Source organism: Ochotona princeps, chromosome 26 (assembly GCF_030435755.1).
Source record: "Ochotona princeps isolate mOchPri1 chromosome 26, mOchPri1.hap1, whole genome shotgun sequence".
Lineage (NCBI taxonomy): Eukaryota > Metazoa > Chordata > Mammalia > Lagomorpha > Ochotonidae > Ochotona > Ochotona princeps.
Genome location: NC_080857.1, coordinates 5,518,859 through 5,546,659, shown reverse-complemented (window position 1 = coordinate 5,546,659; position 27,801 = coordinate 5,518,859). Strand labels below are relative to the sequence as shown.

Here is a 27,801-nt window from a genome sequence, read left to right as displayed (position 1 = left end):
AAACTGTGTCACATAATACAATGTAATTAATGAATTAAAAATAATAAATAATTAAAAAAATATATCATGCATCAACAGAGAGACCAGGCCACAGCAACTAGAGGCTGAGCCAATTTTTCAGAGACGATGAACACATCTGTACTTTACGAAGCAGGTTGCCATCCCGAATGAGGGCTGCCTGACCCGTCAGTTAAGGCCTTAACAGAACAAAGGCGATCCCTGCCCTCCTCTGGGCAAGCAGGGATTCTGCCAGCAGGTGGTCTTTACTCTTGAACTGGACTCTTCCTTGCATCTTTAGCCAGCTGCCCTGCCCTGCAGGTTTGGGATTTGCAAAGTCTCCCCGGTTGTGTAAGTACGACTCCATACATGCATATGCACATCCTGTTGGCTGTTTCTCAGAAAAGGCTGATCCATCTGAGCAGGTGTGGCAGGGGCACGTGCGGTCACAGCACAGAGGAGAGTGGCCGCACCTGTGACTCAGACCTTCCATCTCCAGCCATCTGCCACTGCTTGTCACCTCCTGGCCGAGCTGCATTCCGAGCCGGCTGGGATCAGAAGGAATGAGGCACTCTTGTCTTGCTCTGACAGAGTCCTGGAAAAGGCCTGCCTGCCACTAGGCTGATGACAGGAGGAGGAGGAAAGGCCTTCGGGTGACCTTTTCTGACCCTGAGCGGAGACAATTCTGGCTTAAAGACCTTTGAGTTTGAACGTAATCAGATTTTCTCTATGGCAACAGCTTTGCAGCACAAACTCCCTGACTGCCACAGGCAAGGATCAGCCATCTCCTGGTCTAACTGGACACTTCACACGCAGGCCGCTGGAGCAAGCCACTAGCCACCCAGGAGACCCACAGCCTTGGCTGCCACCTGGGCCTCAGCTGTAGCCCAGGGCCAGTGGGAAGAAGCAGGTCATGCTGCTTTGCCTTGGGTTTGCACATTATAGATGCTCCTGTGAGCATGCGCCTACCCTTAGATTGCCAGGTCTATTCTAAGAGACCGAATGGCCTGACTCTAGGCTGAGAGGACAGGCGCTGACCCAGCCAGAGACCTGTGGCACAGGTCAAGGTGTTCTGGGTTCCCATCCTGCCCTTCCAGTCTCTAAGAGCCTGTCATTATGCTCACAGGAAGGGTGATGACACCCTTGACTGGCGGCTCCATCCTGGTCTCCCACATAGGAAGCAGAGACCACAAGTACCTGAGCCATTATCTGCTATCTCCCAGGGTACACAGCGGCAGGATGCTGGATCAGAAGCCAAGTGCCCAGGGCTTGAATCAAGCACTGCAACATGAGATGCAGGCGCCGCAGAAGTGACTTAACCCACAGCTCTACAACTTCGCACTCTCCACAGCTCTCTTAACATTCCCCACCCCATTCATTCTATGGTAAGTCACCAAACACCTGGGCCCAGCAGTCCCAGCCCTGTGCTAGATACTGAAAAACCAGACAGACATGGTCCCCGCCTGCCTACCTGCCTGCCCACCTGCAGTTGGCAGTCTGACGGGAGGGAAGGCAGGCCGTTTGTGAAGCTCCCAGCAGAAAGCACTGGCCTCCTTTAAGTCACGTTTGCACAGGTAAACTCTCACTTGCTTCCAAATGCAGAAAGTACCCCCCCCAGGGGTGGCAGAGATGCCTCCTCCACCCCCACCCCCTTCTCTCACCAGCCCCTCCCTCAACAGCAGTGACGTCTGCTCTGTCTCTTTGTGGAGGCATTCTGACTTCTGCCAAGAAACACACACAACGCCTGCACGTAGCTGCACTGCCCCCTGAACACAGTTCAACCCTGAAGGGCTGCAGGGTAAGGAGTCACCCCTGCAACACTGGGGAAGGACATCCCAAAACGATACCACCGGGTGAAGGGTATCCCAGGGGTACATTCAGAAGGCTCAGATGGGGCAGGTCTGCCCCTCCAGAGTCCAGCCCTGGGGTCAGTCAGTGGATGTGCATCTACTTGTCACCCTACCAGACACACACATCCAGGACAGCTTGCTGTTACTCACCCCTGCCCTGCAGGATCCTGCCTCAAGGTCAGGCCCTGGGCATGTCAGGAGGGAGTGGGGAGGCATTGTTGAGGCTGTAACTGGGAGCCAGAAATGGCATCTCTGTCACCAGACAGGTTTGGCACCCCAAGTGAGACTGGCTCACCCTCAGATAAAGGATGTCTACAACACAATGAGCCAAGCTCTGGAAAGAATGGCTCAGTGATGGATCTCACCCTGCAGCCATGTGCTGCAAGGCTGCATTCTGGGAATGCAACCAGACTCTGTACTCTAACCAGAGAAGCAGGGGTGGAGGGGATGATGGGAGTTAGTGTCTGATCCAAGTTTCTCCAAACACAGCCTCTGCTCTCAGCAGTCTCCACTCAGACCACACACTTTATGTCAGTCGCAGTAGCAGCAACAGCAGCAACCCCAGGGTCTTTGTCCCCATCATGTGCAGAGTTGGTCCTCACATGAAACCACAGCCCAGAACCCCAGGAACCTGACTCCAGGACCCATCTCCCACCTGTTCTCGCTCTCTGTAGTCTCTGGGGGTGCCCTCACTATAGTTGAGTTTGAACCCACCACCACGTCATAGTTGAGCAGAGACCAGATCCATCATACATGAGGCCTGTGAGCTATTGCATTTCTATTCTCTGGGCAGGTTTTGCTTATTTAATTTTGTTGTTGTTGTTGTTGTTAAAGGCAAAGAGAAAGAAAGAGAAGGAGACAGAGATCTCACATCTGCTACATTATTTCCCCCAAAACCTTCACCGGCCAGCGCTGGGCCAGGCCAAAGCTATGAGCCCGGAATTCCATCTGGGTCTCTGTACTTGAGCCAGCACCTGCTGGCTCTCTGGATGCACATTAGCAGAGAGCTGGAATCAGAGGAGGTGGGACTTAAACTGGGCACTGCAACATGGGGTGCGGGCTTTCCAAGTGGCAACCACCACTGCACCAACATGCTCACCCCTCTGTGATGGTCCTTGGGAAGAGACGCAAGGAGAGTCTCACGTTTTCTCTCGGGCTCTGGCTTGGCAATGGGCTTCCTGCCCCCATGAATGCTTTTGCTCTTTCCCACTATCCCATATCCCATATCCACTGACCCGTCCCTCACCCACTGCTCTTCGTGGTCCCAACCGACCCTCTGCACACCTATCCTCCTGTCTCCCTCGTGTTTTCCCCTCCAGTGCTCTGCTTGCTCTGATCCCCTACTCAGCCCTGCAATGCAGCAACCACACCTCGCAGACTACAGGGCAACTGGCGCCATGGAGTCAGCCGGGGTTGTTATGGTTGCCCCAGCCCGCACAGGCCCATGATTAGCCACCATCATGTCATCTTGTGGTCAAGTGGCAAACACAGCCCTTGGGGAGCTACCCGCCTCTGCCCAGCCACAGCTGCCCCATGTCACCTCCTTGCAGGCTGCTGGAGAAGAGAAAGGTGTTTTGGTCACACCCAGGACACTGCTGTCTTAGACCCCTTCACGGACACCCAAGTGCACCTTGCGAGATCATTCTAAGACAGTCACATGTGACTTCCAACATTCACTAGCCCTGCTGTGGTCCAACCAAGATGTGATACAGCCAAGACAAGCATCTTACGGACAGAGCAGAGAGGGCTGCAGTCTGATCCCGAGAAGTCAACCATCCATTGGTAAAAGGTGTAAATATGTAGACTGTTCCCCGGAGTAAGAGTCAGGTGCAAAATGAATCCAGCCAGAGGAGTACAGCTGGGGGAGTGGGTTGGGCAGAAGGCGGTGGTCGCTTCTGAAATGCAAGGCTCTTAGCCTGGGATGATGTGTCCCTGGGGACAACTGGCAGTTCCTTTCGGTTGCCAAGCCATGCAGAACACATCACATATACAAGCTCCCCACTCAGGACAGACTGATTGTGCACACCCAATGGAGACTACAACTCAAATCATGAATTCCCCAGGCTGGTACGATGTGGCCTGATCCTTTGTACCAGGTGGGACAGCAACACCACAGACCCTTGCACAGTGTCACTCAGCTGCAGGGCTCGGTAGCTAAGGGCCTCATCAGTCCATCTTTGAAGTGTGACAGTCTCAAGTTACTGCAGAGACCCCCTGCTCCTCCTCCATATGGAGTCCCCATCCAGCGAGACCCACTTTCTGCCACCACACTCATCCTGTGTTGTTGCCTTCCCCTCCTGCCTTTTCAAACCAATTTTATTTATTTGAGTTACAGCGAGAAAGGGAGAAACAGAGTTTTCATCTGCTGGTTCACTCCCCAGATGGCTACAAAGACCAGGGCTGTGTCAGGCCAAAGCCAGCAACCAGCTTACTCCAGGCTGCTGGAGAAGAGGAAGGTGTTTTGGTCACACCCAGGACACTGCTGTCTTAGACCCCTTCACGGACACCCAAGTGCACCTTGGTGACAAAGGTCCAGGCACTTGGCCATCTCCTGTACGTTCCTCTTGGTTGATGGCACCTGCAGCCCTGTCAGGGGGACTGTACCTCATCCCCAGCCCACCAAACTCTAAGGTAGTGTGGGTGTGTATGTGTGTGTGCACATGTGTGTGTGCGCACACGCTCTTTCCCTTTTAAAAATGCATTTACTTGATTTTTAGATTTATTTGGAAGGCAGAGAAACCAAGAGTCAGAGATCTCCCATCTGCCCACAACCGCTGAGCTGGGTGAGGCCAAGCCACCATCAAGAGCCAGGAACGTCACCCAGGTCTCACCTGGAGGTAGGAGCTAGCGTCAACACCACTGCCTCCCAGAGGGAGCATGAACAGCAAGCTGAAGCGAGAGTGGAGCTGGGACTCCAACCCAGGTATTCTGATGTGGGTGTCTCAAGCGGAGTCTGAAACGCGTCTCCCCATGCCCACGCCCTCCTGTGTTTCCAAAGCACTGACTTGGTGATCATATACTCATGCAGCTTTTTGTTAACACTGTGAACAACTAACACCACCAAGCTGTCCTTCAGCACATGTCTCATCCCTACCCCAGCTTCCGGCATGGAGCAGATGCTGCACCCACGCTGGGGCAGTCGGAACAAGACGGGGCTGGAGGACACGAAGCACTGGGGCGCGCGTGCTCCTCCTTGATGCACAGAACTGCTGTGTTGCCACCACAGAGGATGCACCTGTCACCTCCAGAAACACCCTCCCAGGCCACTGCCAGACTCCACCCTGGCCGACCTCCACCCACGGCTTCACCTCCTCCTCCCAGGGAGGATCAGAGCAAAGATCAAAGAAACTACCTTGGAAATTGCTTCAGCTTGCCAGGGGGGCTGGGGCTGGGGCAGGGTCCCTGGTTGCTGGTGACAACATTTGCCCCACTCCCAAGCTGAGCACAGGCTCAGTGGAACTTCCTGTCTGTCTGGGGCTTGGATCCCCATCCAGTAAACCACCTGTTCCCTGGGGCCCTGGAGACAGATGCCTCCGCCCACACGGATCTGTGTTGCCCACGGCTCCTGCCCCTCCCAGAGCTGACTAATCACTGAGGCTGTGCGCCTGGGCCCCAAAATAAATAACAAACCATAACACAGACACACGCATCCTCCCTGGACACATCAAGGGCCAGAGGATCCCTTTCCTCTTCCCGGGACCTCCTAGAGGCAGGCCTGGCTGCAGAGGGTCTCCCGTGCAAATAAACAGCAGTAGCAGGAGCAGACGAAGGGGTGGGGCCTCAGTGGCTCCTGCCAACCCCACTGGGGAAAGGCAAGCGCACAGCCCAGCGTTGGAGAACACCATGGACACACGTGACCCAGAGCTCCAGGGAGGAACTCCCATGGCCTGTGGCCCAGTATATCTCGGCCTAGGACACGTCCTTAAAGACCTCCTGAAATGGGGACAGGAGTGCATCTGCAAGGAGGCTGGGACCAAGCAGGGCAGAGAACCATGCAAGACCTAGATGCAAATGGTGCTGTAATCCACGCCGGGCCGGAAGCCTGTGTGGCCACAGAAGCGATGCTTGTGCATCTGAAACTTGGGGAGGAAAAAGCAGGATCCAAATTTGGGTAGCCGAGCACCTGACGCCACCAGCGGCTGTTTCCTGCATGCTGAGCAACCTGCAAGCAAGCTCTAGTTTTACGCCCATTTCACAGACTAGGACGCTGACCTTTGGACAGAATTAAGGAGCCAGCTCAAGTTCACCAGAATGTTCAGCTCTGTATATAAATTCATATCTTTCATAGCCCATGTTGTTTAGATTAAAGCTCTAGATACCTTTCCAGGGGAGCAAGCTTGAAAAGAACAACACATCAGAATATTTTGATAGCTGTCATTTCTGGGTGGCACTGTACAGGATGACTTTTATTTTCTTCATCTTCTGGCTATTTTCTCTATTTTAGACTGTGGACTTGTTCTACTTTCCAAACCAGAAACTCCACTATTTTTAAAAAGTCTCCTGAGACTCTGCAACCTCCTCTAGAATGATTTTTAAATAACAACAACAGAAACAAGAACAGCTCTGCCCCCAAAGACCCCATGCTCCTGGGTTACAGAGAGGGCAGTTACAGCCCTCCTCTGGGGGCATACTGATCTTTTTTCCTTCTCAAAGCCAATGCCCTTGACTTTGGGCAGCTTCAGGTCCAAGGCTCAAGAACAGTTCATCCCCTGGGCACTTTCAGAGGTACAGAGATGTTCTTTTGCCTTCACTGCCCAGCAGGTGCAGGGAGGCGATGAGCAGGGGTACCAGCCCCAGTGAAAACACCAGGTCCCCAGGGAGCCAGGACTTGCTGGGATTTGGGATTAATAGAGACGGAGGGGTGAGAAGAGAAAGCTCCGGAAGGCAGGCTGGCAGAGCACAGGATGCTGGGGAGGCAGGGGCAGGAGGCCCGGGGCTACTCCCTCATGGGCAAGGCTAACTCCATCCCAGCACAGCCAAGCGGCATGAAGTGCTGCCAAGCAGCAGCAAAACCAAGAGGCACTGGAGGCAAAGGCGCATCGGCCTGTACCCAGAACAGATCTGCAAAGCTAGAGGAACGGCCCTTCGGCCCTTCCCACACTTCTTACTTCCCCACAGTCTCTGGTTTGTCTGCCAATCTCACACACACACACACACACACACACACACACACACACACACACACTCTGAGCCTAGCTGAGCTCCAGGGTTTAGCTGGGAAGAGCAGAGCCACACAGGTGCCCAGCCCTCTGCGGCTTAGGCAATGAGAAAACAAAGTCACAAGGACAGTGATTACAGATGCCCTGGCTGAGCTGCTCCTTCCCCAACCTGTGGGGCCATCACACACATGTGCAGTCTCCAGAGATCAGGCCCACCCAGGTGGTTCTGCCTGGCAAGGAAGGAAATTGCCAGCATGGAGAACTTCAGAGGCAGGTGTTGCTCCTATTGCCTGCTGGGCTTGTTCTCACTCAGCATTCCAGCAAAAGCGTCGTGCAAGCAGGGGGAGGGGCCAGCCCCACGACCTGGCTGGAGAGAATGCAAAGAGCAGGTGCGGCAAGCAGTCTGGTGGGAGGCTGTCCCCAAGCCCAGTTTCCCAACCCCTTGCCCCACACAGCCTAGAGGCGCAGTCCACCTGACAAAGAACCGGAAATGGCTAGGGATGGCACTGGGTTCACCCACTGCCACCAAAGATTTGCTAGGCACCTAATACATGCCAGGCACGCAAGGTGCACAGGCCCTGCTTGTGTGGGGTCATGGCAGATTACAGCAGGGAGGGCAGCAGGAAAGGAGACGGGAATGAGGCGGCAGGACACAAAGTCTTCAGGAGCAGAGGGATGTGGGCACATCCCTGGCAGGCCTGGCACCCCAGGTTGGCCTCCAACCTGCTGGTGGAGAAGGCAGGTCAGGCAGCCTTGGAGCTAAGTGTCGCCAGCTGCCTCCCCTCACCTACCTGCCCCTGCACTGTCCTCTCAGGCCAATGAGCTGGTTAAGAAAGGATCCCACCTCTCAGAGAGGTCTGGAGCGCTAGGACAGGGCCTGCACACCCTCCTCCTCCCAGCCCCATTTTTTTTAAAAAGATGTATTTTTATTTCAAAGGCAGATTTACAGAGAGGAGGAAAGAGAGAGAGGTCTTCCATCTGCTGGTTCACTCTCCAAACGGCCAAAATGGCCAGAGCTGAGCTGATCCAAAGCCAGGAGCCAGGAACTTCTTCCAGGTCTCCCACACAGGTTCAGGGTCCCAAGGCTTTGGGCCATCCTCGACTGCTTTCCCAGGCCACAAGCAGGGAGCAGGATGGGAAGTGGGGCAGCCAGGACACAAATTCAGCCCCCATGTGGGATGCTGGTGCCACAAGATGGCATATTACCCTGTTGAGCCACAGCACTACCCCTCCCTTTCCCCTTCCGTCTTGACATACCCTTCTGAGACTGCTGCTGGGCTCCTACCTGATGCAACCCCAGGAGAGGCTGGGGCTCCCCTTCCCCTGGCTATTGGGAGGAAGGGATGGCTTGTGGGGGCTGAAGTACTCACCTTGGGTGACTTGGGTCTCATCCAGGGCTGAAAGCTGGGGGTGACACAGGGGGCTCCAGAGTCCTGTGTTGTGAGACCAGAACCATCGCTCATTCAGTAAATATCTGACCTCTGTTGGCCAGGCCTGGTGCCAGGACCCTGTGTGGGGAGTGGCCCAGAGCAGCAGCTGTGGCCCCATGGGAGGGGGACGGACTGCAGAAGCTGAGATCAGCAGGGAGCTGAGGCCTGCTGGGATAAGGGTCAGTGTGCTTACATGGCTCAGGAGTGACCCACAATGTAAGAACGACTCGCCACCCAGTCCAGTTCATCCTCACTCAGGGCCGCTGCACCTGCTGTTCCCAGGACCGGCATACTTGCTCTCTAAGCTCTACGTCATCTCTACACTGCATCTGCCTCTTGGCCAAGTGGTACCACTAGCAACAAATAGCTTCCTGTAACTGATGTCCACCTGTTGCTATAACAACCACAGATCTGGTGACTTCCAAGAATGCCATCACCTTACAGTCCTTCGAGGTCAGAACCCTGACATGAGTCTCATCAGGCCAAGAGCAACACTACACTCCTGCTGATGGTTCTAGAGGGCAATCTGACTTGCTTTGTAAACTTCTAGAATGCACCCACATTCCTTGGCTTCCCCTCCAGCTTCAACTTTTTCTCAGGTTCTGGCATGCTGCCTCTGGCCCTGTAGTCACAATCCTGTAAGCCTGAGTGGCCTGGGGCCACTGCTCCCCAGGCCCATATCAGTCATCCTGCAAAGCCCCCTTGGCTGTGAAGGCGACACAGCCACCAGGGCCAGACACGTTGGAGGGGCAGCTGCTTCCCGCACCCATCATGCTGCACCCCTTGACTTGTCTTTATTTCTCTCCATGCACACCCAGCCTCTAGCTTCTGATGGACTGCGCACCTGTTCACCCCCCGACACTAAGACATGAAGATCTGAGGGAGCCAGACTCAGCCTGTCTTGTCAAGCACCTACAGCCATGTCTGGCATACAGCAGGCGCTTAATGACAATGTGCTGCCCAGAGAGGGCAGGCAAGGGAAGCCTGTGGGACAGCCAGGCCTCACAGGCCTCCCAGCCCCTGGGGGAGCACAGGCACATAACAGCCACTAAATTCAACTTCCATGTGGGGTGGGCCAAACTCAACCCTAGGACGGCCACAGGTGCATGACCAGGGATCAGTGGTAGGGGAAGGGCTGGCCCGGGAGGAGAGCTGGTGGGTGAGGAGGTAAGCCAATAGAGCAGACAGATGGCAGAGGTTGGGTAGGGGGACAGAGGGCGGGACCAAACAAGGGAGGATGGTAGCGGGGTTGGGGAGACCATCTCTCTCACACACACACCAGGGTGGGAGGGTGCGGCTAAGATGCCCGTGGGCACTGAATCTGGCCCTCGGCAAGCACCCTAGGCCCCAGGAAATGTCTTCCCTCGGTCATGTTTCCTTGGACTCCACAGATTACATAGCCAGCTCTAGGAACAGTTTATAATCACAGAGACCAACAGAGAGACTTGGAGATAATTTAGTCCTTGGGATTTGAATATTTCCCTCCTGTTAAACTCCCTGGCCTGTGCCCTGGCAGACACTGCTGATCAAACCCAGCATGCCTTCCCACAGAGTTGGCGGGAAATCCTTCTAGAGGCAGTCATAACCAATCAATCAGACTACGCAGCAAAGCGCACCCTGTTCCACTTTCAGATGAGGACAGACACACGGGGAGGGCCGCTGGTGACAGCTTCCCACGCAGCCCTTTGTCAAACCATTATCCCTGAGATGTGAGAGCCATGAAGCTAACACAGATGTGCCCGACACACCATGGGGTGGGTCCCAAATAAGCTCACTGCAAGTTGACAGCACACATGACAGCCCTGACCTATCAAGCGACCAAGCTCAGCACCACAGCACACAACAGAGCAGCCTGGAAAAGACCCCAAAGTCCAAAGTAGAAGGCCAGCTTCCAGGGAGTGCAGACACTTCACGCCCTGGGGAAGCTGGCCAGTCTTGACCCCACCCAAGTGAGCTCCTCACGGCACGCACATCGCTCATACACTGTAATTTACGTCCTCTAGGTTACGAGGGAGACCCCAAACTCAAGCAGGTGGATGTGCATAGAAGCTATGGGCAGGGCATGGCGGGGGCAATGGGGGCAGCCCATATACCAAGCAGGATGCTAAAGGCTCATTGTTAAAAATACTTTCTGTTTTTGGTAAAAAACAAAACAAAACAAAACAACAACCAAAAAAAAACAACCAACCATACTTTGTGAAAGAACCCAGCAATACTCACAAGGAGGGAAAACAGCACACCCCAGCCCACACCTGGGCATGACCCCTGCTCATAGGCAGAGCTCAGGGTATTGCTCCAGACCCCAGGGAAAGGCACCTTGGGCCTTCATGTCCGCAGGGCATGCCATGGAGCCCAGGAGGGCCACTGCCAATGGGTCCCAGACCCTTTGGGTACAACCCTGTCCAGGTATTTTTCAACCAGGCCTGATACGGGAACAGAATACACTGGAAGGTCAGCCAGGCCCCAGGCTGGCACTCAGCAGCGTTCCATCAACTCCCTGCCCATGCAACCCCAGATGCAGCAGCTGTCCTGACACCCCCATAGCATCCAGGGAAAAGGGTACAGATCGTCACACACGACCTCGCTCAGGCCACTCCCAAGGGTGCATCCCCTCCCACTGTCCTGGCCTCAGGTGCACCTAGATCAGCCCCTACACAAAGCAATGAGCATCTGGGATGCAGACCCGAACCCTCATTGTCTGAGCACCCACCTCTCCTGGCCAGAGGACTGGGGCAAATCTCTCAGGACTGCAGCCCTGACCCGCTCCCCCGCCTGCCAACCAGGACAAGGAGAGCGTGGCTGGAAGCAAGGACAGGGGGGAGCTGCTACAGAGATCCAGGAGCCTGGCTGCTCGGTGGGCACTAACGGCAGGGCAGGCAGGCTTGTGTCCTTGCTTCGTGATGTCCTCCCCGCCGTCTGCTTGGCCAAGATGTGATTAACCATTACTGGAAACACAGGTGACAAAAGCACCGCTCAGGGGCAGGGGTGAACGCTCTCACACATGGCTGCACAGCCATCGTCCTGTGTCATTCCCACAGCAAGGCAGGCAGGAACTGTTGTGTTCATGTGACAGAGGGGAAAACAATTGTTTTTTTGGGTGTTCTGTAACTCACAGCCAACCCCAAGACCAATCCGGAGTCAGCCCCTGCGAGCTGAGACTGCAGGACCTGTGTTCCCGAATCTTCCCATCTACAGTGGGAACAGAGCACAAGGAACAGTGACTGGGGCGCTCCTGGCGAGGGCCGAGGGGCACAGGGCCCGGGCAGAGGCAGGCTGCAATGAAGAGGCGGCCTCAGACTCCCGCCTGCAGCTCACCCCACAAGCCTCACTTTACTAGCCCTGGAAGTCTATAAAGCCACATTTACAAGCTCAGTCTGTGCCCAGGGCTCAGTGGGGATCCCGGTTTTATGGGGAAGGAATTTCAAAGATCAGCTCAGGAAACACTCCTTTGGATCACAGAACCGAAAAGGCCACCTTGGACACTTCTGTTTCACAGGGCACGCAGGGCACCGTTAGGGAGCTACCCTGCTCAAAACCTGTGGTCTTCTCTCTTTACCAGCAGGTTAAGTCACACTGGCATCTTGTAGAACTGGTGCCAGTCCCGGCTGCTCCCCTTCTGATCCTGCTCCCTGCTAATGTGCCTGGGACAGCAGTGGAAGACGAACCAAATGTTTGTGTCCCTGCACCCAAGTGGGAGACCAAGATAGAGTTCCAGTCTCCTGGCTTTGGCCTTGTACTCTGTGGACTCAGCAGGCCTCAAATAACAGCACATGGGCACACAGAGTCCATTCCAGCGGCCTTGGAAGAGGGGAGTCCCAGGAAGTCCTGGGCAGCATCCCCCTCCCCACCAAGACCCCGCGACCTGTCAGTGATTTTTGGAAAGGAAAGCAGAGGTTTCCACAGGCAGAAGACCTGGGCAACTTCCTGTAATATGCTCGGGGCCCTGCAGCTCATTCCTCCCCAGGCCTGAGGCCAGAGCTCAGGGCTGCCCCCTTCCCCTCCTCCACCAATCAGACAAGCAGAAGCAGGACAAAGATGACACAAAGCAGGGAGAACACAATGATGTCATCTCCTGGCCACCACGAGGCTGCAACTGGGCTAAGAGAGGGCCTTCCAGGGGGAGACCTTGGGCCCCAGATGGGACTATTCGTTTGGCTGGGTGAGGCCCCTTATTCTCCAGTGTTAAGAAGGCTGACCCCAGAACACAGTTGGGAAACTTTTAGAACAAAAGCAGCAATTGACCAAGTGGGAAAGTCCCCCTGTGGATGATACTCTCTGCCACGCAAGGGCTGGCTGTATGCACACTACCCACAAGACAGGCTCTGGCCTCCAGCAAGTTCCATGAGTAAGTGGGCCCCTGACACCCAGGAGGGAGGCTCCAATGGAGGCCTAGTCTCCTGGCTTGGGCCTGGCCCAGCCAAGCCATCGTGGCCATTTGTGGCAAAGGACAGAAGCTTGATCTGTGTCTGTCTTCATTTTCAAAAAATAAGAGTAAATTTTCCCTTTAGTCTACACACAGAAGCTGGGGTCAAAAAGGGGTGCATGCCTAAGGCCAGGGCCCCATGTCCACCATTCACACGCAGACTCGATGCTGCTGGAGACTGGTATGGCTTCATGGCAAGAGCCCAGTGTCCTGAATGAGAAAGCTCCGTGGTCAACTTCTGAGCCTGCCACTGGCCAGTTGAGTGACTGCGGACCTTGCACCAGCCCCTCAGCACCCAGTTCTCATCTGAGAAATGCCGGTTTTCCCCCTTGTGGTGGTGAGGATTCAAGATAAAATACCCAGCGGGGTTCCAGTGCACAGTAGCTGCCCTGCAGACACGGCGGACAGAGGTAAACACACCGGCCACAGCCAGCAGCCGCACCACTGGGTTCAGCAGCATGTTCATCTGCCCCGAGCCTCGAGAAATGACACTGGGAGGAAGTAGCCCTCTTCCCCGCTGCCCCATCTGAGAGACACTCAGTCTCAACCAGGGCAGGGACAGGGACACAGGCCATGAGCATGAGGACAGGAGATGACAACGACCACCTGGCAACACGACCACGCCATCCGCTGTACTCCAAAGCACATGGAGGAGCAAAGCAGAAGTGACCCCATGGCACAGGTTGGCCTCAGAGCCAGCCCTCGTGCCAGCAGCGGTGGCTGGGAGAGCTCTTCAGAGTACAGACTGCAGACCCTGGGGACCCTGTTGCCGAGAGTCGTCCTCTGCTGCTTTTCTGCAAAGGAGGAACCCACTCCCACTCCAACTCCAAAGCCATGGCCTGCCCCGGGCCATGCATGAAGTTCAGTAGCATTGGTAGGCGGCCATAGTGAGGCACTCATTGTCTCCCTTCTTCCCCTGGCCTATGTGCAGTCAGGTAGGATGCCAGCCAGTCGGGGCCTCCTAGGTCTGACCTTGGAGACTCATGGTTATGGCAAGGCGGGCAGGTGTGGAGCTCCCACCTGATGCCCATTCTCTCAGCCACACCATTTGTTGCACCTGCAGCCTGGAACTCCCCCTGAGCCCTTCCATGGGCCTTGGCTCTCACACGTGGGTGAGCTAAGCTGCTCTGGCTAGGTGTGTATGGGGATCCGTGTGCCTCCTGGCTGGAGCACCTGGCACCATTGCTGGTGCTCTGTAGGGCAGTGACCCTAACCACCTGGGTGGGTTGGCGCTCAGAGGAAGGAGTAGGGCTTGGTTCTTCTCCACTTCTTCCTGGCAAAACGGAAGATTCTCTCTGCTGCCCCCGTCTCCCTCTGACTTGCTCCGCCCCGGGGGCTTGGAGGCTTGTCTAACTCAGAGGGAGGAGCGTTGTGGAGACACCTTTGGGGAGGTAAAGGGCAAACGTCCGCAGGCACCCACAGCCCCTCCGAGTCCATGCATTTGTACACTGTAGTGTGACTGAGCCACAGGAACGGGCTGCCATGTGTAGAGTGGGCACAGGTGGCCTTTGAAGCCAGGCCTGGACCTGAAGTTTGGCTGTAGACTTCAAACAACACATCCTTCCTGGTGCTGGTCGCTCCTGCCTTGAATGGGATCCTGGCGGACATTGTTGGAAGGGCCCTGTGAGGTGGTGATTGCTGGTCGGGGCCTTTGGAATCGTCGGTGTTTCATAGATCTCAAGTCGAAGAGAGTTATTTCCTGTCTAGTGGCTGACATTTAGGCGGGGTGCATGTATTGATGGCATGGTCAGCGTGTGAAGGTTTGTACCATGTCACATCAGTTTGCAGTCTGCACTCTGAGGCCAAGTGGTAGCCCTTGGTGTAACTTGTCCAGCCAGAGGTGGGGACGCCTTTGGAGGTGGAACAGATTCCTGGAGTTGATGACACAGAAGGTGCTGTGTAGCAAGATCTTGTGCTGGGTGGGTGGGTGGAGGTGTGACTCGGGGAGATGGAGACTGGCTAGTGGTGAGGTGGATAAGAGTAAGTGCAGTGTTAAGAAGGTTCTAGAATGTGTAGAGGGGGACTAGTCCAGCCTGAGTGGGAAGAGGGCCTGGGGAAGGGGGTTGGAGGGCCTTCCTTCATAACGATGTGACCTTTGTCTTTCTTGTCCCTCTTGCCGCCATTCCCCTCTCCCTGGCTCATTCCTACCACATGGTATGTGAGTGTTAGGAATGGCACGGTTGGCTTAAGGAGCAGGACTTCTGTGAATGGGTCTCTTCTGGCAAGAGGTTTCAGAGCCTTGGCTGAGTTCACAAAATACCAATTGTGTGTCAATCAAAACGTCCCCCTTTCTCCTAGGGAATGGTACCACCGCCCCCTTGTGTACTAGCGGGATCATCTATATGCAGATAAAAGGGTAAGAGCTGGCCACAGACCCAAACACAACCACACGTGCCGCCCTCACTCAAAAGACCCTTTGATGGGAGGCTCGTGGATGATCCATCGCTGATGTAATAACTGGTCTGTGAATTGTGTCCATTATATGGGTGGACAGTGGTGGGCAGAAGCCAACAAGTGACACAATGACACATGACCCCAGGGGATGGCTCCGTGGAACACTGCCCCACGTGTCAAGGTGCACATGTTGCAACCTGGCTTCTGTTTGCCAGGGTGATGCCCGTTGTTAGGTCACCAGCCCAAGCTCTCAGCAACGACGTCCTGCGAACACTTGTTGAGCAGCTTGGTCCAAGGCTCTGGGGTTTCTGACCAGGGCCTGGTTTCAGGGGTCATGCAAGGCTGTGTGGAGGGGTAGGATGGTGAGCAATGGTGGGAGGAGTGGATGGGAGCTGGTGGGACAGCAGAGGCAGGGGAAACTGTCCGTGAACTTGAGCTCCTGGAATTCATGTTAGTGGTTAGGTCACACTGATCCACAGAGCCTAATGCCCAGCCCGGGGCAGGCCATGGCTTTGGAGTTGGAGTGGGAGTGGGTTCCTCCTTTGCAGAAAAGCAGCAGAGGACGACTCTCGGCAACAGGGTCCCCAGGGTCTGCAGTCTGTACTCTGAAGAGCTCTCCCAGCCACCGCTGCTGGCACGAGGGCTGGCTCTGAGGCCAACCTGTGCCATGGGGTCACTTCTGCTTTGCTCCTCCATGTGCTTTGGAGTACAGCGGATGGCGTGGTCGTGTTGCCAGGTGGTCGTTGTCATCTCCTGTCCTCATGCTCATGGCCTGTGTCCCTGTCCCTGCCCTGGTTGAGACTGAGTGTCTCTCAGATGGGGCAGCGGGGAAGAGGGCTACTTCCTCCCAGTGTCATTTCTCGAGGCTCGGGGCAGATGAACATGCTGCTGAACCCAGTGGTGCGGCTGCTGGCTGTGGCCGGTGTGTTTACCTCTGTCCGCCGTGTCTGCAGGGCAGCTACTGTGCACTGGAACCCCGCTGGGTATTTTATCTTGAATCCTCACCACCACAAGGGGGAAAACCGGCATTTCTCAGATGAGAACTGGGTGCTGAGGGGCTGGTGCAAGGTCTGCAGTCACTCAACTGGCCAGTGGCAGGCTCAGAAGTTGACCACGGAGCTTTCTCATTCAGGACCCCGGGGTCTTCTGGCTTACTCCCCACAAATGGCCACAACAGCAGGGTCTGGGCCAGGTCGAAGCCAGGAGTCAGGAGCTCCACCCTGGTCCTCTGCACAGATGGCAGCAGCCCGAGCAACAGGGCGTCTTCTGCTGCCTTCTCAGGCACACAGTGCTGTGCTGAGATGCCTGCATTGTACATGGCAGCTGAACCTGCTGCACCACAGCACAGCCCCAGCAGACTGATGGTGAGTCCCCAGACAGGAAACTGAAGATCCGTTTAGCCCTCCCTGCCCATCGCCGACGTTCCCACTGCAGTGATGAACAAGGGTGGGCTTGGCCGAGGAGGACAAAAGAGGACTTGCAAGTTAAAAATGCAAGAGATTAAACTACGCAATATAAATTGATGCAGTTCTCCCAGCCAGCACAGCAAAACTCAAAAGGGACCAAGAATAAGAAAGACAGGAAAATGAGAGGTTCAGCCCAGGAGGATGACCAGTCAGATAAAGGCCGTTGTAGAAGGTCAGAGAGAAGCCATGCGCAGAAATCACACCAGTCGAAACCAAGCCATGGACTCAGGCCCAGACTTGAAGGACAGCCCAGGGCCCAGCCCGACGTAAAGGGCAAAGACACAGGCGCCAAGACACTGGGGGCTCCTGGGTCCCTGGGGACAACAGCAGCACCACACTCAGGAAGAGTGTGGGGTTGACCACATCCTCAACTAGGAAGGGAGAAGGGGCCAGAGGAAAGTGGACGAAAAGGATGACATGACGTCACTCACACTGCAGGACCGCAGGGGTGAGACCAAAATTTCCATTTTTCCACCCTCTGGGAACTGGAGTCCCCTTGAACATGTCTGCCTCACTTTGGACTTCTGGCATTTGACAGGATGTCAATGAAAGTCGGGAACGGCCTAGAAACTCCACTGACTAGGACACCTGCACCCACAGTGGAACACACAACTCCGTTCCGCAGCTGCAGCTCCCGACTCCAGCTCCCTGTTAAGGCGCACACTGGGCTCAGGGATGACGGCTCAAGCAGTCGGTTCCTTGCCATCCACATAGGAGACCCGGGGGGGAGATCACAGCTTCCAGTCCCAGCCCTGGCCATTAGGGGTATCTGGGAGAGTGAACCCTGGGAATGGGAGCATGCATGTTCTTCCTCTCTCAATGTTTTTGTAAATAAAATGTGAAAAGAAAGAACAAAGGAGGAGTAGAGACATCACCGCCACCAGAGCAGGGTGTGCACCTGCAAGTTGCCACGTCACAGCACAGACAGCAGGTGGATCGCCCCGTCCCATCCCACCTGGGGAACGTTGGGCCACATGGCCTCCTCCATTGCCCCTGCAAGTCCCTCTCTCCTGCCTGCCTGCTGTCTGTCCCTGGTAACAGAGCCCAGGCCCCACATTCAGCTGGGTTCCCATGTCCACCCTGGGCATTTACCAAACACACTCCTGGGGGTGGGGCTGGTTCCTCCAGCCTTGGCACCACTCTCCCTTCTGCTTCTGTCACCCCATCCCTCTCTAAATGTCCTGCATGCACTGATGTCTGCCAAGTCCCTCCTGACCAAGGTTTTGGGGTTTGGTTGTGGACATCCTTGTTGGGGTGAGGGCAGGGTCAGCCTACAATTCAGCAGGTGCTTCCGAAGATCACGTCCGTATCAGGGACAGGCAATGCAAACACACTTGCATCCGGTGTAGGTGCATGCACAGGTGGGCCAACTGTGAAACCCCAGGGTGTAAATTTGATCCAAACAGGGACTCAGGGAGTTAGTCTTATGGAGAAGGACCTTGAAGGCACAGGTACAATGATGAGAAAGGATGTGACTTCTGGGGGGAGCACGGAGACACCCCTAAGGAAGGCAGGCCGGGTGGTGCCGGGAGTTTACACCCAAGGTCAGGAGGAGGCTGACCTGCAGCACTAAGTGGGACCAGACACTTCGGGGCAGGGAACAAGGTGGAGGATGCCACCTAAGCAGGTAAACATGGAAAGGCCTGGATGAGCTGCTCCAGGGTCAGGGCTGATGGACACAAGCCTGGGAGGGGAGGAGGGGTGAGGTGCTGGACAGGGCCGCCTGACGGCTTCAGTCCCTTTGCTCAGAGCCCCAGTTCTCAGCTTTGAAATATGTCATGTCCAAGCCCAGAGGTTTAAAATAGTTTAAAAGAGGAGAGGCATATAAATATCAAAAGCTTGACCCTTCTTAGAGAACCCCCCGGGAGAGGGAGGCAGGAGTGGAGTGACATCATCTGTTAGCTGAGCCCTGGAAGCCCTCCCAGATTGACCCTGGCTCTGCAGGAGCTGATGGTCCTGCTGGTCAACCCCAAAGGCCTTCTGGGACTCCTATCAGTTCCCCAAATTTTCCTTGGCTTTGCTTCACCTCAGAAGGGACTCAAATCTCCACGCAGCAGATCACAGTGCCCAAGACAGGCACGTACTCCCACAGGGTCCCCTTCTCTGTACCCCTAACTTCAGCCTTCCAGAGCTCCTGGGTCTCCTGACTGTCAGCTCCCGTCCTGCATCCCCACAGGCCCCCAGCCCTGCTTTTCTTTTCTCATTCTTTCTTAAAGTGCAGAGAGACAAAGACATGCATATAGATCTTCCATCCGCTGGTTCACTCCCCAGATGCTTGCAACAGCCGAGGCGAGGCCAGGCTGAAGCCAGGAGCCCAGGACTCAATCTGGGACACCCACATAGGGGTAGGGGGGACCCAATGACTTGAGGTCTCACGCACTGCCTCCTGTGATGTGTGTGAGCAGAAGGTGGGAGTCAGAGCAGTGTGGGGACTGCGACGTAGGCACCGTGTCCAGGATGCAGTACCCCAGCAGCGTCTAGACGGTGGCACCAGTGCAGGCCTCTCCCAAGACCGCTCCCTCCGGTGCACTCACCCTCAGGGCTGGACCCTAGACCCCCACCCTGCTGCAGTGAGCACCCTCTGTTCCAGACCACCCATTGATCTCAACCTCCCAGGGTGCCCTGTCCACCCAGCACCCCAGCTCCCAGCAATTTGGAGGGTTCAGGGACTGTGATGTGACCAGGCTCCCTGGGCAGAGGTCCCTTGCCAGTGCAGATCCAGAGGGCACCAAAACATGCCAGGCACATGGCAAACACCCCCTACTGCCGTCACCAGAAGCGTCTCCCACCCCAGGTTTACAAAATACAGACCCTGCCCCCCACCTCACCAGGAAGAACCAATAAAGTGTGGCTGCATTCCGATAAAACTTTATTTACAAACATAAGCAGGAGGCCATACTTGGTCCAGAGACCACGCTGTATAAATCCTTGATAGAAAATAATAATAATAATGCAAGAAAAGGAGACACAGCAGCAAGCAGGACAAAGCAGCACACTTGGGATTTCTGATGCTGCTTCTAATTCCTTCTGTGAGCGACACAATCCACCACTGTTTAAAAAAGACAGAGGCATGGAGAAGGGAAAAAAATTTTTTTTCAAAAAAGAGTTTCTATGGGAACAGAGAGTTCACTTCAAATGGTTCAGCCGCTAAGAAGACAATTACTGGATTTTTCCCTCTTCCGCTCGGATGCAGGCAGGCTGCTGGTTGGGCAGGGGGACTTTGCCCAGAGTCTCAGCTGTCCCAGTCAAAAATTAAACACCAGAGTGCCCCAGAGGTCAGGAAGGCCTGTGCATGAGACCCAAAGGACACGTGGCCCAGGGACTGCAGTGGGGTGCCCAGACGCTGCGTGGCCAGCAGGCAGCAAGGCCTGCCAGGCAACGCGGTCCTCTGCAGATGGCTGCTGGCCGGGGCGGGGGGTGCTGGCACGTCTAGGATGGTTGCCACCTTCACTGGCCCCGGAGCACCCCTGTTCTTCAGCATAAATGTGCGTAAAGGGGCTGGGAACCCCATTTGCCTTGTACTGAGTCGCTCACTAAACCTCCCAGGCTCCGACACATCCACCTTTCCGGGCAACCAACGACAAAGCCACTGATTGGCATGCACCCTGACAGCAAAGCTCAGACATTACGGCCTTTCGTACCCAGGGCCCCTGCAGACATGAGCCTCTGGGGCTTGACGCGGCACTGAACCCAGGAAGGTAGCCCCTCACAGTCCCACATCAGCCGTCCATCCATGGGTGTAGGTGGTTCGAGGTAGGGTGGGGACCTGCCTCCCCTCACACCACTTTCCCCAGGGGCTGGGTCTGACCATCCAACCTTCTCATGAAGGAAGTGAGAAAATGGGAACAGCAGGGGAAAATATCCCTTGCCCCCTCCCCCGATCCCACAGCCAGTTGGCACCAACCCCCGGACCCAGGCTCCAGCCTCGGCCTCCTGGGCTTACCTGCAGCTTCCCCACGCCTGCGAGGTCCCATGTGGCCAACTCCACAGTTAGGGAGGGCAAAGGCAGCAGGACTCAGCCTTTTGCCTGCACTCCGGAGACCCTAGCCGGGGCCCAGAGAAAGCACAGCTGTTGGAGCTCAGCTCAGCCTCTGGACACCAGGCTCCTGCCTCGCTGTCCCTTCTCTGGCCGCCACCTGACAGTGGTTACAGGGGCACACCCCATGACAACACCAGCCCTGAGTGCACAAAAGGTCTCAAGACAGAGATAAGGGAAAGGGCTGGGAGATAAGGTGCCGGAGACAGAGAGTGGGAGGGGAGGCCAGCGTGGCATGCTGAGCCACATCATGGATGGCCCCACACGCCAAAGGCACTTGAATTTCCTCCTGGAGCAGTGCAGCCAACCTGCTTCTCATCATGCATTCATGGCCAAGGGCGCGCGTTGTCCCAAGGTGGACCCAGGCCTGTCCAGTGTGCCAAACCATTGCCCCAAACCCCCAGGCCACAAACAGGTGCATGCAGGCGGCTGGCTGGATTACAAGAGATGAGGCAAAGGCCAGCAACACCAAGAAGCTACTGCAGAGTGGGAGCACCCATAGTGGGGCCTAGGTGCAGGTCTGAGCCCATGGAGCAAGGGAGAGGGCAGTGGGTTCAAGGGACAAGAGCTGCCATGCTCAAGCCCAGGAAACTCCCACCCCAAGCTCCATGGGGTGCTACAGTGCACAGGGGAGCCGCTGCATGGGCCTCTTGGAGCAAGTGCCACAGGTTATAGGGCTGTTCTCATCCCAGAGCCACTTAGGAGTCATGTGACGTTATGCAAGCTTCGGCTTCACCTTGAGGAGGTCATCTAGGGGCAGCGGCCAGTAGGGCCTGGGGGCAGTGAAGGAGCAGCACCTGCCCCAGCAGGGAGAACAGCCTGTGATGGCAGGCAGAGCCACTCTAAAACAAGGAGGGCAAGAATTACAGCCTCAAGCCCCCCAGCCCTTCCCAGAGCACCGCACAGCAGGCATCACCCCCACATGGAACTCACCAAGCTCAGAAAGGCCAGCTGACAGCCACAACCTCAAGCTCCAAAAGCCAGAGCCAGGGTTTTACTCTCCATTGTCCCCAAGATGCCACAGCACTATGGCTCGCCAGCAAGACTGAACAGAAAGGGGCTGTGGGTATGGGGGCGGAATGGATGTGTCTGACTTCTAAAGGCCAGCCCCACGCCCCTTGCCACTGCCCGGCGGTAGAGTAGCCCCCACCGCAGTGGGAAACTCAGGCGGACCCTGTGGCCAAGAGGGAGGGGTGCGTTGAGTGGCCTTGTCACCTTGTCATCAGTCGGAAGGACACCAGTCCTTGCAGAACACAGCCCTGTTCCCCAGCCAACTCCAACCTCAGTTCTACTTCTGGAAGCTTTGAGGATGTGGGGAGGGCAGGCAGAGGCTGGCCTGGCCTGGAATACCAGCTTTTCCTCTGCACTAAGGTCATCCTGTTTCCCTTGCAAGGGAGGGTGGCATGCGGGGTCCTTGGCCAGACAGCCCACCGAGGATCGTTCCACGCTCCAGCACGTCTCCACGGCCAGTGCTGAAACATGTGTGGGTGATATCATCACACTCCTGGGGCTGACACAGGAAAGTGGGGGACCAGGCCTTCTGGGGGAGCTCTCCCTGGCCCGCTGACCTCCAAAGACAGGTCAGGGCATCTCTATTCCAGCATTCCTCAGGAGATGCTCTTCCCACATCATAATCACAGCAGCTATGTGGATTCCAGAGCCCCACGGTCTGGGACAAGACAGAGCAACAGAGGCTGACATACCGCCAAGTCACCCCAAACACACAGACCCATGGCAGCCGCTCCTATGTGGCCTCAGGGCCACCCAAGAGCCAAAGCTTAGGGGAAAAGGCAGCAGACGGGGCTGGCCCTTCAGTTGGATTCCTGAAGTCCCACTGTACTTGTCACCATGACACCCACAGATACCTGCCAGGGAGCACAGTCCCTCCATCCCCAAGTCTGCCTGTCTCCCAGACTCCCCCTGGCAAGCAGGCCCCTGCTGGTGGCTGTGCCATAGCTGACACCCGGGCACATCCAGCCGGTGACATCTCCCAGCTGGTTCGGGCAGATGCTCTAAGCTTGGCGTGGGGTACCTTCTGGATGCACAGAATCAAGAAGGAACGGTATCTGTTATTCAGTCAGCCACCAAACAGGGACACCAAGGGAAAAATCCAGGGAAGATTCCTGACCCCAAGGCTATTCCCAGCCTCTCCTCACCAATGAGGAGCAGACACCTAGCTCGGCAACTACACAAGGCTGACATCCTCTCAAAACACACAGGCAGCTCCACCATCACACTGCAGCCCCAGGACCTGCGAGCAAGCCAGGGGCCCCAACCCCAGCAGCAGCAGCACAGCCAGCCACCCCCGGGAAGCTGACTGCTCCAAGGAGCTATGGATGGACACAAGCAAGCACACGGGCTGACCAGCACACCACAACATGGAACAGGCGCGGGTCAAGAGTATCTATGGTACGATTCAGTCTTGGAGGCAAAAGCAGGCATCGGAAGAAAAGCCCACAACAGCGGTTACCCTGGCGGTGGTGTGCGGGCTGGGCAGATGCTACTGAAGGTGAGGGAAACTGAGGCAGTGCCCTACAGTTCCGACTTCTTTCCCGGGATCTGGATCTGGATGCTGGTTATACAGATGTACCCATATGTAAAAATCTGCTGAATCTACATACAGGGTTAGTGCATGTCATGCGTGTGTCTGTGTGTTTCTGTCTCAATGAAAGAGCCTACAGATGCTCAGATTGTAGCTGAACTCATCCCAAGGTGAGGATGGCTCCCTGGAAGAGAAAAAGAGCCTGCTTAGGGGCTCCCACCCAACTGTCAGGCACCAACTCCAAAGGTCCCTGTTCTGTGAGCCCTTCCCCCAGCTATCTGGGGGTAACTAGGCGCCCGCACTGCTGACAGTCCATTGTACCCTTGAAGCAGACCCGGGAGGAGCGCAGAAGGAAGTTTTCCACCAAGTGTTGCTGCCTGAGCTTACTTATTGAACATCCAGTGATTGCCTAAGACACACACACACAGGGACACACCCTGACAGCCCAAACCAGATGCCAATTCAGCAAGAGACACTAATGCCCACCCCCAAAGATGATGCCAGGCATTCCTCTTGGGCAACAGAGCCCAGGGCACTTGGCTTAGTATCATAAGGGACCCTTTGCAACATCCCCAGCCAGAGCTGCACCCTCTGGCATCAATCACAGCAGGAGGAGGGCAGAGGAGCCCCAGAGCAGGCTGGTTCCAGGACCCACCCCCTGGCCCCCTCCCATCACCTCTGCAAGCGCTGCACTTGCCCAACCTAGGGGGCGGAGCATGTCCACATGGTCTCCCAGGAAACACTCCAGCAGGTGTCAGGTTTAAATGGCTTTCTCAACCACTCCCCAGCCTGCACCCTAACCCCTGAGGCTCCCACACTTCCAGCAATAAAGCTATCGCACCTGCTGGGAATGGCGTGCCACAGCCTCTACACCCTCCACCCAGCCACCCGTGCAGTCTCTAGAAATCCAAACCCTAGAAGAACTTCACCTGTACGGGTAAAAGTGAGTGGGGAGAGGCCGGAAGTGGAAAGGTGCCCAAGTTTACAAAGTCTAGTATGAAAACACCCGCCTGGGAAGACACTGCCAGGCAGAGCCCAAGGGAAAAGAGGGAACGGAGGGGGGATGTTCGGGAACACGTCTGTGCGTCGCTGTTCTCATGCCAGCATATTTATGCTTTCTTAGTGCCTACACTGAATAAACTCTTTGGAAGGTAGAAGGGAGGATGACCACTTCTCCAGTTGGTCACACTCTCACACACAGAGCTGGCCACGCAGACTCCCTTTCACCTTGTCTCAGCTACCCCAAGGCAGCCGCTTCTGCCGGGCGTCCAGCGCCCGGCAGCCCAAGGGTCCTTCCTCCGCCCCTTCCCACCTGGCAGTGGGGCACCCGCGGGCGAGGGGCGGCGTCCACAAGACAGTGACCGCCAGGTCCTTCCTAGGCGCCTCAGCCCCCGTCCCCATCCAGTCCCCCTCCCCTGGCAGGGACTCAGAAAGTGCGCAGACTCACGGACATTCGGACACACATGCACACACACTCGCATACAAACTTACACACACACACACACAAACTCCGGCGCGCACAGGGGAAGCCGCGCCTTCTCCTCCTCCCCTCCAGGACCTAGGCCACCGCCCCCTGGAGCCCGGGAACAAACTTCTCCAAAGTCGCCCCAGGGGCTGTAGGGGATGGCGGCGGCGTTCCCTTGAAGGAAAAATAGGGGCCCTCCCCACGCAGCAGTCGTCCCCCGGCCAGCCTCCTCCTCAGCCCCGCCAGCCCGGTCAGGAGCCCGCTCGCGGCGCAGCCGCCGCACTCGCCAGGTGCGGGGGCGGCCCAGGTCCCTCGCTCGCGGCCGAGCAGCCCTTCCCGGAGCAGCGGGCCGCGTTACCTTGCAGGTTCTGGACTCGGATGTCGCTGATATGCCCGATGAGCTCCTCGCGCTGGAACCAGTCCCACTCCTGCGCAGCCATGAAGCGCGCGAGGCCGGAGTGCCGGCGGGCGGGCGCGGGCGGCGGGCGGGCGGCGCGCACCGGCGAGGGCGCCGCGGAGCCGGAGCCGCGGAGCCGGAGCCGCGGAGCCGGGGCGGCGGGCGGGGCGCTGGCGCGGTCGGGGCCGCCCCCGCCACGGGCGGACAGCGGGCGGGCGCGGGGCGGCGGGTGCGGGGCGCCCGGCTCGCGCGCACTCCCCCAGCCGGGGGCGGGGGCCCCGGGGCGAGGGGCGGGGCGGGGCGGGGAGGGAGGCTGGGCGCGGGCCGCTGGCTCTTTTTTGTTTTGTTTTCCGGGGTGTAGGAGGGTGGGATTGTTGGGTCGCAAAGGGGCAGTGATGAGGCGCGGGGTCCGGGCCCCCCCCAGATTGTGATGTCTCAACGGGTGGTGGGTCCAGTGACGCAGCCAGGGCCGGGAAAGACTGCGGGTCCCTGTCCCCTCCTCCTTGCGACCCTGCGGCGCCCCCCTTTGGTCTCAAGGATGACCCCCACTCCATACTGGATCCCTTGCCGCTCTGGAACCTGAGAGGCGAGCCCCCTCCTCCTCCCTGGCCCCTGTGGGCGGCTTGGGAAGGAGGGGGACCACCGAAGGGAGGGAGAGAAGGAGTGTGGAGGCGAAGGGGTGTCTCCAATGTGGGACCATCGGGGAGGAGAACCTTTTCCGCGCGTCCAGATACTGGGGCCTGTCCCTTGACGGGAGGCCGGGGCGCAGGGCTTGGGGCCCGGTGGGAGGGTGCTTGCTGTGAATGCAAGGCCCAGCCTTCCCCCTCTCTCCCCCCCCCCCCCGTCAGTTCTTTGAACTTTCGGGAATTCTGGATCTTATCACGTTTGGGCCCCAGGCAGAGCCTCCTGGTTTTTCTGCAGCTAGAATGGGGAAACTTGTCCAAGCCTTGGAGACCTGAGACATGGGGTCCCAGGCGCCTTCCCTGCTCCCCACAGAGTTACCCCTTCCAGGACACCTAAGGCTGCACAGAAAATGCCTTTTAAGATGGAGCATTCCAGGAGGAGGGGGGGGAAAGTGGGCAGGGTTTGCTGACCATTTACACATGGGCCTGGATTCGTGGGCTGGAATGCCGGAAATAACTAACATGTGGGTAGGCCCTTCAGGCAGTACCCCACGGAGAGGGGCTCTACAAGCAGTCCACCTGCCTTTCACCCCCCCATAAACCCATCAACGGGAGGAGACCCTCAGCTCAGGGTAAGACCTGGAGTGAGGAGTGGACACCACCCAGGTCTCTAAGGACTGACCTTGGAGCTGAGCCTGAAATGAGAGAGGGACCCCTGCTGAGACCACTGTTTGGGCTGGGGTCAGGGCAGACAAGAATGCACGCTCCGCCAGGATCCCCCCAACCCCGGCCCAGGTAGAGGAAGGAGCTCTCTTGTTCCACCTTTGACTCATGGCCCTGCCTGTGGTTGTTTCACACAGCAGCAGAAGGCCCTACCTCTGCCCCCCACGCAGCCAGGGTGGGGGCAGCCCTGTCACCCCAGCCTCCCATCCCCCCATCTGCTGGTCATTGCCTGGGTTTGGAACTTCCGTTTATTTCCTATAGTTGCTGTGGGGCAATAGTTGGGCTCAAATCATTTTCTTTGCAAAGAACAAGGAGAGGGGCTCCTATTGTGGCGAAGCCATGGCACTGCTTTGCATCCCAGCTGTTCCACCTTTGATTCAGCCCCCTGCTGAAGTGTCAGGAGATGACCCAAGTCCTTGGGCCCCTGCACTCATGTGGGAAACCCGGATGAAGTTCGTGGTTCCTGGCTTTAGCCTAGCCCAGTCCTGGCCTTTTTGGCCATCTGGGGAGTGAACCACACAATGAGAGATCTCTATCTGTAACTCACTTTCCAATAAATCTGGCCCTCCGTGGAGGCACGCGCCAGGAACCAGGTGTGGTATGGGTGTCCAGCAAGGCAATAGGCAGTTGTCAGGATACTGAGATGACTTCCCGGATCACCGGGGGTTAGGGAGTCACTGTCCAGGTAGTAACAGCACCCCAACAGTGAGGGGCTAGCCCACCATGATTTCAGATGTGTATCAGATGTTGGATCACCAGCCTTTGTGGAACTGAGGTGAAAAGAATTTGTGGTGCTTCTCAGAGCGGACTGGGAGCCTGCTCTGAGCCAGCTCTGACGTCATAAAGGTGTATGAACAGTCGGGTAGGCGTGTCGATGTCCACCCAGCCCCTTTGCATCCCTGGGCCACGTTCTTGCCTTAGGTTGATCTATATTCCTGGGCTGCTGCAGATCCTGGCCACGTCCCTGCCATCCCACCCCACCCCACCCCGGTGTTGGCTTGGGTGTCTGTCCCACAGGTGTTTGTGTGTGGGAGGCGTGTGTGGTGCCTAGAAATGGGGCCTTGGCCATGAGGTCCATGTGGGGACACTGCCAGCTGGCTCTCTGTGAAAAGCACAAGACTGGCCCTCCCCACTTGCCGGCTACTGTCTTGCTTCCTCTTGTCCACTACGACAACACGCAGCCTGGCACTGTGTAGCACCCCAAAACTGTGAGCTGCATAAACCTCTTCCTTGTAGTCACACAAGCTCAGGTGTTTTGTTATAGTAACAGAAATTGGACGAATACACCCCAGTGAC

General features: G+C 56.7%; 1 protein-coding gene across 1 annotated transcript in view; it reads right to left on the bottom strand.

The window, feature by feature from the left end:
• Positions 1-25,295, bottom strand: part of CLMN (calmin) — a 66,174-nt gene extending 40,879 nt beyond the window's left edge. The window contains exon 1 of the mRNA XM_058655375.1: positions 25,121-25,295. Within this exon, the coding sequence (XP_058511358.1) occupies positions 25,121-25,202 (82 nt within the window). The 5' untranslated portion in view covers positions 25,203-25,295. The remainder of the gene's footprint in view (positions 1-25,120) is intronic.
• Positions 25,296-27,801: the final 2,506 nt, after the last annotated feature.